Below are 12,742 nucleotides of genomic sequence, written 5' to 3'. Positions count from 1 at the left end.
AGATAGATAGATATATAGATAGATAATATAATATTATATTATTAATATTATTAATAATATAAATTTAATGTAATAATAATAAAACTTGAAAGGGATCATCTTCAGTTCTTACTGGTTCTCATAATTCTCCAAACAAATTTGTTTTAAATTTCTCTTATTACCTTTGTGGTAGAAAAACTTCTTACAATTATTCGAATATTAAACTATAGAAAAAATAAATCGTAAAGGTAAATATTAGGTCTCACAACATATATACAGTATATATAGGCCTATGTTGTGAAAACTAATGTTTACCTTTACGACTTATATATATATGTTACTGTGAAAGACCTAAATTAGGGAATGTCGATATTCTCGGGTGAATGTCGACACATGCAAAATACGTCGGTGAAAGACCGAATATTTGGTTATATTATTATACATTCGAACAATCGCCGGTGTATGTCGACAAGCACAGATAAGCTTCGGTGGAGATCGAAACGACAACCGATAAGCTGATGTCGACAGAAGAGGCGACACTCTGTTGCCAAACTGCCGTTTCCTTCTGCGCAAATTGGTGATACCGTACGAATACAAGTCCCTGATGTGGACCGTGGCCGTACAGATGACCGAAATGTGTTGGTTGTTGTTGGAATAGAAGACTCCGACTTTTATAAATTAGCAAACAAAAATGGTACCCTCAAGCAACATTATACCCTCAATCAGTTCGTAATTTGTAAAGAAAAGTTACTTTCCATAGATGAGATTTCTTCTCAAGAAATATCGCTGAGAGAAGCAGCTGCAGATAATTCGAAAAGTGGAGAGCAAGGCTATACACGCTGTCATCGCAAAAAGAAGTGTTCCACGATTAAATGCAGTTGTAAAAGCAAGGGACTCTTGTGAAATTCAAAGTGTCATAACAGTTTAAGTTGTTGCAATAAATAAGATTGTATAACGTTAATGACATAATATATGTGTAAGTTCACTATTGTGTATTATTTTTATTTTCTGATTAAGTATGTACTGTTCGTTTAGGTTAAACAGTTTATTTACATGTGCTGTTACTTAAGCTTTCTCCTATTTTGACATATTAAAATGTTGCATTTTTGTCTTAACGTAATAAAAATATTTTTATTCAACAATCACCATCATTGCAAGCTGAATGTCGACATTTACCGGTGTAAGTGAGAAATAATGACATTTAGCAAATATTTCGTACATACACGAAACGACTGCGTAAATGCCGACATTCACCGGAGAATGTTGACATTCGCCAGATATCGGTCATTCACAGTAACATGTATATATACAGAGATATTAAACGCACTGCGGGTATTTGGGGGGCATGAGAAATGCTTTTCTCTAAAGTTTTATATAACGCCCTGCCACCAGGTGTGCATTATCGAACACACCTCCAAGTTAGACCCTTGGGAAGTCAGTATGTAAGGCGCGAGAGTAAGAGTCACTTCGAAGTTCAAAAATGAGCTTCTGAGAAGATGAATTGAAAATCTATTAAACAACTTAAGAATAAAAAGAAAAATTTATTACGAACAAAACTAATCATAATGTTAAAATTAAGTTTAAAAATAATATTAAATAGAAAGTATGTCCTCGAAAGTTAGGATAGTTCCATATTAGTAAAACGGAAAGTACCTAGCAGGGGTTATCGATAACTTTGCGACTCACAACATACGAGAAGAAGAGTTGTTTTTTCTTCAAAGACCTTCTGGCTTCTTTTCGGTTTCTTTTGTAATTTATCCTTTTTATTATATTATTTTATATAATATTTNTTAGATAAAAATATGTTAAACAAACTTGAAGCATTCGAAATGTGGTTATATAGAAGAATTTTAAAGATATCTTGGACAGATAGAATAACAAATGATGAAGTTTTGCAAAGAATGAGGAAAGAAAAAGAAGTTTTAAGTACAGTTAAAAGTAGAAAGACTGGGTATTTTGGCCACATCATCCGAGGAAGTAAATATGAAATTTTGAGAAATATTTTAGAGGGAAAAATCTGTGGAAAGAAAAGCCCAGGAAGGAGAAGGAAAAGTGGGTTGGGTAATATATGTGAATGGAATAATAAGAAAGCAGAAGAACTCACACGTGAAGCACAATTGAGATTGTTATAATACTAGTCCTACATTCAAAAATGAATATGGAACCAGAAGAAGAAGATCAACTTCCAAATTCTATGTAATGCTGCCCTACTGTTAAAATAAATGAGATTGTAAGTAGTGTCTTTTGTACTTCCGATGCCTAATGTGAAATAAGCCCTTATAAATAGCCAAAGTTTCCGCCTGTGCTATTGAACAGTGTGTATCTATAAGCAAGCAAGAGTTGTGAAGCTCGCGGCCTAAGTCGGAGCAAACTACAAAAGTGAAACACACATCACACATCTTCAACCATCAATGTAAAACCTAAACATGGGATGATCACCTGGATGTTTGAAGTAAACATCAGTGACAAGCTGATGGGAGGGGTGATAATAGTAAGTCAGGAGGGTATTATTGTCGATGCTGAATTTTTTGATATCATTGATTAAGGTCAAACTGGGGTGAATCTTACCTACTCTAATCTTTTGTCAACATCCGAGTCGCTATAATCTCGTCAAGGTAAGGTGACAAGATTTTCTTGCTAAATAATGCGCTTAATATGTAAGTCGATAGGTGTCAATCCTGACATTACCAAAAAAGCACTAGTGAGTGCAGTGTTATAAGCCTTACAAATGTGGAGAGCTGCAAATTTTTAAACAGATAACAGTTATTTATGGTTAAGACTGGCGCCCACGTGGATCCAGACTTATACAGCATAGAATAGTGCTGGCTGAATTGCAATAATTGTAAGTAAATAAGCTGTAAATAAGCTTAGTGGCATTAGGGGCAAGGTCCCATGTGTTCCTAGCAATACTAATGAAAGTACTGGCCATCATTTTAGCTTTGTCCGTGATGTGTTTGATATAGGGCGTAAATTGGCAAGTCTCTTGTCAACAATAATTTTACGAAAATATTTAATTTCTGTTGTTTATCTTACTCTGTGAGCTCTCTTTATCTTACTCTGTTTATCTTATTCGAACGGTAAGCCTAATGACGAGTGGCGCGTTCCTACCAACTATCATGCTTTCGCATTTCTGTGTGTTGATGGGTTGAAAATGCTTAATATACGCCACTGGTGAATGTTATTGAGAATGTCATTGCATATGTCCTCTAATCGTTCACTGTTCCTGTATGAAGCTAGGATAATTGTGTCATCCGCATAGCTTTGTAGGCAGCAGCCAGAAGGCAGGGCGTTGTTTAAGTGCAGAATATAGTTATAGACTATGTTCCAGAAACCAGGACCAGACGTGGATGACTGAGAACACTCTCGAGTGTGGGCATGACTATGTTATTTTGTATTGTATGAACACCTGCACTACTGTTGCTAAGATAGGATGGAAAAAGTTTGTAAAGAGTTTGAGGGCAGTGATGAGCATGTAATATGTGCATAATAAAAGGTCACCTGGCGTGATCAAAGACAGCTATAAAGTCAAAAGTGATAATTGCAGTATTCTGATTGTTTTTTCGGTTTGGTAAATGTAGTTAACGACCTGATGAATTTCATCTAATGTACTTTTGTTTTTAGAGAAGCCAAAGTGATTCTGATGCAGGTCTCCGTGCTTGCATAGATGCCATGTGATCCTATTTATCATTAGACCATCTGAAACGTTTCCCAAAAATGGGAAAAGGCAGATCGACTTGTACTTTTTGCAACTGTTAGTGCTGGTGGGTTTGGGAATTGATTTGACACTAGAATTTTTCCACTGAGTAGAAAAAAACGCCAGTGTTCAAGCAGATATTGAAGAATATTACAAACGCTGTAGGATTGACCTCAAACGCGTGTTTTATCATCCTAGTTGTTATGCTATCAAGACCTGGAGCTTTGTTATCAGTGACCAAAAAGATGGCATTAGAAATTTATGTAGGTGAAGTTGTGGTCATTGTCTGTATTAGGTGGTGTGAGTGCGGAATTTCCGATGACCGCTTGTGTATTGTCATGTGAAGAAGTACAAAAAGAAAATAAAGCATGCAAAACAGGAGTCTTGGAAAAATTTCTGTGCATCTACCACTAAGAACCCATGGGGTTTCATCATAAAATTTTGTACCGGGAAGCTGAAACGTCAACCAATTCTGCACTCACACACTGCTGGGGAAGATTTCTTCCATGCTGCAAACAAGAAATTGGACAGTTTTTGTCTGGAAGACACATTGGACAACAACACCAACTCACTTCTTACGATTCGTCGAAATATTGATCTCAATACCCACATTTTGAACGATCCAGAATTATGTTCCCACGAGATTAATAATGCATTCCACAGACTTTGTAACAAGAAATCACCGGGTCATGACAACATCACTCCAGACTTTGCAAAAATCCTCTGGTGTCTCATTCCTTTGCAGCTCTCCCAATGCCTGCCTCAAGAATGGCATCTTTCCTCAGACCTGGAAACAAGCCAGGATCGTCCCTGTTTCCAAGCCTGGGAACACTTCTGAAAGCAGGCCTATCTCTCTCTTGCCAGTTCTTGGCAAAGTCCTTGAAACATTAGGAAACGATAGGTTAATGTGGCACCTAGAGTCCAATAACATTCTCCATGACTCTCAGTTTGGCTTTCGGCCACAGAGGTCAACTGCTGATGCCATCAATAAAGCTGTCAACTCGGTGAACCACCTTCTTGAAGATTATAATTACGTTCTGGCCATTAGCCTGGACATCGTTAAGGCGTTTGACAGTGCCTGGTGGCCAATGATCCTTCAAAACCTCAGAAATATGAACTGCCCGGCAAATATATATAATCTACTACGTGTTATTTAAAAGACAGAACGGCCACTCTTCAATGTGGAAGACACATCATTAGACGAAAAATCATCCGCGGCTGCCCTCAGGGTTCTGTATGCGGACCGATTCTTTGGAATGTGATTTTTAATGACTTTCTTGTTCAAGACTTTGAGCAGCATGGCACCGTGGCCTATGCTGACGATGCCCTGGTCATTCTTGGGGGCAGGTCTAGAGCAGCCTTAGAAAAGAATGACAATAATATCCTGGACAAAATACTAAAACGGGGGAAAGACTACAAACTAGAATTTAATGCCCGAAAAACCAAGTGCGTTGTGTTCAATAAACCCGGAAACAGAAATCTCTATTTGCGTGTTCCCACAATTATAATGGCTGGAAAACAATTCCTGTAGACAAGAACATTAAGTATCTGGGTGTGATTCTGGATCACAGGCTGCTCTGGAACGCCCATACTGAGTATATCACCGCACGGACTGGCAGGATTTTTCATACCTTTGGTGTCATCGCAAGGCAAATTTGGAAATTGAACTTGGAAGCCATGGATACCATATACAACCATATCTTTGTCCCAATCATCACATATGCCTGCGGCAGCTGGGGGTGGGCTGTCCGCAAGGTGCACATCAAGCACAAACTTATTGCTGCACAAAGAACTACCCTAATGCATATTACCAAAGCTTACTCCACAACCCCAAACCCTTCTCTTCAAATCCTTGCGAGGAAGGCACCTATTGATAGTTACATACGACTACAAGAAAAAATCTGGCAGTTAAAGTGGGGCAACACCATCAATGTCAATAATCAACAAATACATTATCAAGAGTTAGAACGACCAGTGCAATTCGCTGATACTAAACACTCTGCTTTTCTTAACTCTTAAGAAACTAAACTTTTCGCGACCTGATGATGCTGATATTCAAATGTTTACAGATGGATCTAAGACCAACTCTAATGTGGGCAGTAGCTATGTGGTCTACCGGGACAATGTGGAGACTGCCTCAGGGCAGTTCAAGCTTGGTGCCGGCTGCACAGACTTTCAGGCTGAAATGTATGCAATCAAAATGGCCGTTGCCTGGTCTGACTCAAATTATACCAATAATAAAGTGTCCATCATCTCAGACAGTCAATCCTTTATAGCCCTGCTCAATAGTCAAGCTTCTCACCCTATCTCAGCCAGTATCCACGACATCATTAACCACTCCAATAACATCTATCACGTCAGCTGGACTCGTGCCCATCAGGGCACACTTGGTAATGAGAGGGCCGACATACTTGCAAAGACTGCCAGTGAATACGACAATCTCCGGATCAGCTATAATAGTCCTACCATTAAAACCATCAAGAATATGCTTTGGAAAGACCTACTTCAGCAGTGGCAACATGATTGGAACACACTTAACCATCCAATTACTCAAAAATTTATTCCCAATATTGAACTATTTCTCTCAAACAATTGGTACAAACCATGTCATCGTATGTCTCAATTTTTAACAAATCATGGCAGGTTCCAGTCTTACCTGGCCAGATTTATTGGAGCTTCAAACTCTGATTGTCCTCTTTGTGGTGTGGACGACAGCTCGGATTATTATATCTTCAACTGTCTTATGTTGAATCACGAAAGGGACTTCCTGAGGTCCTCCGTGGAGGCGCACGGATACCGCTGGCCCAATGAATCCCACGGTATCCTGGACAATAAAGACGCCTATGAGGCCCTCACAAGCAGTGTTGCCGCAATGAAATTTCAAAACGTACTGAAGCACCTTCAAAAAATGTACTAGTTCTATGAATACTTTGTTTACGTACCTATATACATATATATATAGGCACGTAATATACATATATATATAGTTTATTGTCAAATAATTTAATTTTAAATCTTATTTTTGGAATTTTTTGAAAGCTATTTAAAATTAAAAATATATATGCACATCTATTATTTATAATAAAATGAGCATTACAATGACAACATTTATTAATAATACTATTGAATTTCATCTTAATTTTATAACCAATCGTGCTTTAAAAAAATAATTATAAATTTGTTATATTATNACCCCAAACCCTTCTCTTCAAATCCTTGCGAGGAAGGCACCTATTGACAGTTACATCCGACTACAAGAGAAAATCTGGCAGTTAAAGTGGGGCAACACCATCCATGTCAATAATCAACAAATACATCGTCAAGAGTTAGAACGACCAGTCCAATTCGCTGATACTAAACACCCTGCTTCTCTTAAGAAACTAAACTTCTCGCGACCTGATGATGCTGATATTCAAATCTTTACAGATGGATCTAAGACCAATTCTAATGTGGGCAGTAGCTATGTGGTCTACCGGGACAATGTGGAGACTGCCTCAGGGCAGTTCAAGCTTGGTGCCGGCTGCACAGCCTTTCAGGCTGAAATGTATGCAATCAAAATGGCCATTGCCTGGTCTGACTCAAATTATACCAATACTAAAGTGTCCATCATCTCAGACAGTCAATCCTCTATAGCCTTGCTCAATAGTCAAGCTTCTCACCCTATCTCAGCTAGTATCCACGACATCATTAACAATTCCAATAATATCTATCACGTCAGCTGGACTCGTGCCCATCAGGGCACACTTGGTAATGAGAGGGCCGACATACTTGCAAAGACTGCCAGTGAAGACGACAATCTCCGGATCTGCTATAATAGCCCTACCATTAAAACTATCAAGAATATGCTTTGGAAAGACCTACTTCAGCAGTGGCAACATGATTGGAACACGCTTAACCATCCAATTACTCACAAATTTATTCCCAATATTGAACTATTTCTCTCAAACAATTGGTACAAACCATGTCATCGTATGTCTCAATTTTTAACAAATCATGGCAGGTTCCAGTCTTACCTGGCCAGATTTATCGGAGCTGCAAACTCTGATTGTCCTCTTTGTGGTGTGGACGACAGCTCGGATCATTATATCTTCAACTGTCCTATGTTGGATCACGAAAGGCACTTTCTGAGGTCCTCTATGGAGGCGCACGGATACCGCTGGCCCAATGAATCCCACGGTATCCTGGACAATAAAGACGCCTATGAGGCCCTCACAAGGCTCATCAGTGCATACTTTTATCGCACCACCGTTCCTGGATACAAATAACCTTTCTCATTATCTCATTAACGGTGTTGTATTGTCTTATTTTTATTGCTACAGGTACTATTACTTTGTAACACACTGTTTTCTTTTTTTTTATAATTTCTTAACGTATTATATGTTTTGCTTACTGAATTTTATATTATTGTTTATGTATTTTAATTTTCTCAAATAAGTTATTGTAAATTTAGTTAATTGCTATTGTATCATGTTTCTACTGAAATATTGTGTTATACTTTGTCTGCATTATTATTCTATAATGTATTGTATTTTGTTATTTACATTCTGTATTTTGTGATTCTCTGCTGTATAATATTTTAATACATATGTTTTCTGTATCATACAACTTGTTATTTTATCCCCATCTTTTGTATATACTACACATGTAATGTTACTGTAGCCTCTAATGTTAATGATCTGTAATAATGCCAATATGTTCTTGTCTGCACCTGGTTATATGTCTATGGCACCAGGTATGTACTGTAACTCAGTATTTTATTAATATAATGAATCTGAATCTGTCATCTGTCATCTGAAGGGTAAAGGCTAGTGAGGATGTGTGTTATAGTTTCTTTCATGTTTTTGGTGTAGCGACTAATAGGGAGATGGTTAGTGAGGAGCTTTGGAGCTGGTGTTTTTCTTACAAGCTAAGGCGTTGCAACCGCAAGTGTTAGTACAGAAATCCTGCTAAGTGTTAGTCCTTGGTTTTATTTATAAAGGTTTTGTAAGTGTCGTGTTCGATCCTGTACTCGTCGCTAATGTGACTTTAATGTCCTTCTTTTGTTCATTCCTAAGTTGCCTCCATAATCTCCTAAAAACGTTCTTCGCGTTTTCTAGCTCAGTGGTACAACAAGAAACCTTTTTCTGTTTACACTGTTTTAGCATGGATTGAACATGTAAACAAAGTGCAAATCGCGCAGACTAAAATTAGAAAATATTTGAAAAAAGCAATGCCACCAGGATAAGGAATCAGGAAAATACACACTGTCACAAAGAAAGGGTTTGAGTATTACTTTCACCGATAATGTTGTTGCAGTTTCAAAAATTTGGTTAAATATTAGCACACTTTTGAGCAGTAAAAGTGAAAAAGTTCGAGGCAAAAAGAAAAGCTCAAAGCCTTTTTAGGCGACGATGCTTATTTTTCCAACTTATGATCATACTAACAATTCTTTATACATAACTTTCCGTAGTTGTAATATAGATTTTTATTAATAATACTAGCTGCAAGATCCCGCTTCGCTGGGTTTTTATTCTAGAATATCTAAACCCATAAAGAGGTATGGAACTAATTTTTGTGAACTCTCTCTTGGCAATTTGCGTTTTACGGACTCAGAACATTTCCTCGATAATAGTTATTGTATCGTATATATAGGAACTAATAAATCGTTATTTCTGTGTTAAATTGGTGTCCTCTTTTACTCGTATATCGCCTGTAACATTACCGACGGCACTCCTCCCTCCTCCACTTGACCCGCAAAATTTTAATCCCGTTACCTCGGGATAAACTAAAGAAAATTTAAGCCATCTCTGACAAGTGGGCAAGTCCCTCCGACTTGAAAGCCGATCACGGAAATACGAAGTAGTCATACTCCCTTGGTTCTCACATATGCAAGTATTGCTTAAAGCTGCTGTGTTCCGTAAGTAGCTGAGTGAAACTGTAACTAGATTAAAAGTGGTGAAAAGTCACGGTGTTGGCAACCTTAGGATGAAAGTGTAGTTGAGCCTATCAGTGGTGTCATGGTCCCAGCTGTCTTGCAAGAGAAAGAAGATTTGCTTTTTGACATGATTGTTGATGTATCAGGAAGAAACGTAACTGAAAGTACTAGTGACTGAAAACTGTAGCTTGTTTGACAAGCTGGTAAGCGGTTTCTTTGCCAAGAACCCACGATGATCCGGGACCCATTGAAAACATTGAATATTCTAATGTTGTTGTCTACGTGTCTGAGAATTAGGTGTATGAGATGGACGATTTTTAAATGGATATCAAAATTAGAATGTTAAGGTGCTATGTGATGTCAGTTTTGTTTTATGGAGTAGAAACGTAGACCTTAAATAAAAATATGTTAAACAAACTTGAAGCATTCGAAATGTGGTTATATAGAAGAATTTTAAAGATATCTTGGACAGATAGAATAACAAATGATGAAGTTTTGCAAAGAATGAGGAAAGAAAAAGAAGTTTTAAGTACAGTTAAAAGTAGAAAGACTGGGTATTTTGGCCACATCATCCGAGGAAGTAAATATGAAATTTTGAGAAATATTTTAGAGGGAAAAATCTGTGGAAAGAAAAGCCCAGGAAGGAGAAGGAAAAGTGGGTTGGGTAATATATGTGAATGGAATAATAAGAAAGCAGAAGAACTCACACGTGAAGCACAATTGAGATTGTTATAATACTAGTCCTACATTCAAAAATGAATATGGAACCAGAAGAAGAAGATCAACTTCCAAATTCTATGTAATGCTGCCCTACTGTTAAAATAAATGAGATTGTAAGTAGTGTCTTTTGTACTTCCGATGCCTAATGTGAAATAAGCCCTTATAAATAGCCAAAGTTTCCGCCTGTGCTATTGAACAGCGTGTATCTATAAGCAAGCAAGAGTTGTGAAGCTCGCGGCCTAAGTCGGAGCAAACTACAAAAGTGAAACACACATCACACATCTTCAACCATCAATGTAAAACCTAAACATGGGATGATCACCTGGATGTTTGAAGTAAACATCAGTGACAAGCTGATGGGAGGGGTGATAATAGTAAGTCAGGAGGGTATTATTGTCGATGCTGAATTTTTTGATATCATTGATTAAGGTCAAACTGGGGTGAATCTTACCTACTCTAATCTTTTGTCAACATCCGAGTCGCTATAANACATATTAAAATGTTGCATTTTTGTCTTAACGTAATAAAAATATTTTTATTCAACAATCACAATCATTGCAAGCTGAATGTCGACATTTACCGGTGTAAGTGAGAAATAATGACATTTAGCAAATATTTCGTACATACACGAAACGACTGCGTAAATGCCGACATTCACCGGAGAATGTTGACATTCGCCAGATATCGGTCATTCACAGTAACATGTATATATACAGAGATATTAAACGCACTGCGGGTATTTGGGGGGCATGAGAAATGCTTTTCTCTAAAGTTTTATATAACGCCCTGCCACCAGGTGTGCATTATCGAACACACCTCCAAGTTAGACCCTTGGGAAGTCAGTATGTAAGGCGCGAGAGTAAGAGTCACTTCGAAGTTCAAAAATGAGCTTCTGAGAAGATGAATTGAAAATCTATTAAACAACTTAAGAATAAAAAGAAAAATTTATTACGAACAAAACTAATCATAATGTTAAAATTAAGTTTAAAAATAATATTAAATAGAAAGTATGTCCTCGAAAGTTAGGATAGTTCCATATTAGTAAAACGGAAAGTACCTAGCAGGGGTTATCGATAACTTTGCGACTCACAACATACGAGAAGAAGAGTTGTTTTTTCTTCAAAGACCTTCTGGCTTCTTTTCGGTTTCTTTTGTAATTTATCCTTTTTATTATATTATTTTATATAATATTTAGTTTTTATTTTATTTACATACGGAGAACTTTGTTACTGTTGAATCTCGTTCCACAATTCTTATTCCACAATTTTAAATATTTAATTTATATAGTTGATTTTGCTGAGCTTTACTTTTTCAACTTCGATTCCTTAATTATGTTTTATGGAATACAATATCTTTTAGGCTATGAATTGTCATATTTAATCATATAATATAAACCAATTGCGAATATTTGTAATACAATAAATGAAAGTAGTAACATGTATAATTACGTAATTACATGATATATCGAAAAACTCCTTTCCGAATTTCATAAAAACTCCCTAGCTTAACAATAAAGTAACAGAATAGAATTTACATACCAACGGGACTGTTATCCAAAAATGATATCGGAGTTCGAATGATACAACGAAACATATTGTTGTGCAGCTTGGAAGAAGCAATTGTAAAGAATCTGTATACCAATAATCCAGAAGCTAAACTCGTTAGAAATACGGCACATATCAATCCAATGTAAACATACATGTTGAATTCTTCACTGTGATAAAAATTTTCGTCTTCAATGTTGTGAAAAATACTTGTATTAGATGTAATATTTTCGAGATTCTCAATGCTGTGGCTATAGATTCTTTTATCTCGCAGCCTGAAAATTAAAAATAAAATAACAATTACACGTTGTGATTTCTCTATTTTTTAACAGAATGAAATACAATTAAATTACTTAAGTGCATTATGGAAAAAAATACATATAAACGATGTTGACATCTACCGAATGATGATGAGATAATATAACACATGAACACGTAAAATGATTTCAGTGAAAATTTAAGCCCATTATTTACCGTAAGATGTATAATGTAAACAACATCTCAATCTCTTACCTATGAGATCAATTCTATTAAAGATTATTTTTGCCTGGCATAACTGAGCAATATTTCTCACACATTGACATTTCTTCAAAGTGATAAGAATCTGCTAAGGAAACAGACGTTAGAATCTATTGCTAAAGTCCTTGGCAGCAAAACAAGAAATTATTTGAGATCTTGTTTCAGTTCTTACAGACCATTGCATTAATGAAGCAATGTAGTGAAGATGAGATTATTATTTATGTTTTGTGGTAAAAAAATCTCAAACCTTTCCATAATTACAAAGGAAAAAATGTTTTCTTCACAAAAGTGATAAATAAATTTTCTTAATAATGAGTTTAACTCATTATTAAGTAAAATATTTATATTAAATATATATATATATATATATCC

At 36.4% G+C, this 12,742-nt stretch overlaps 1 protein-coding gene across 1 annotated transcript in view; it reads right to left on the bottom strand.

Moving 5' to 3' along the window:
• LOC111639937 (multidrug resistance-associated protein 4-like) overlaps positions 1–12,742 on the bottom strand; it is a 61,656-nt gene that overhangs the window by 30,808 nt on the left and 18,106 nt on the right. The window contains exon 8 of the mRNA XM_023385901.1: positions 11,846–12,126. Within this exon, the coding sequence (XP_023241669.1) occupies positions 11,846–12,126 (281 nt within the window). The remainder of the gene's footprint in view (positions 1–11,845; positions 12,127–12,742) is intronic.

The sequence above is a fragment of the Centruroides sculpturatus genome, unplaced genomic scaffold, assembly GCF_000671375.1.
Source record: "Centruroides sculpturatus isolate CEXI.00-Female unplaced genomic scaffold, Cexi_2.0 scaffold1169, whole genome shotgun sequence".
Lineage (NCBI taxonomy): Eukaryota > Metazoa > Arthropoda > Arachnida > Scorpiones > Buthidae > Centruroides > Centruroides sculpturatus.
Note: the sequence above shows the minus strand (reverse complement) of the source record. Positions and strands in the feature narration are given on the sequence as shown.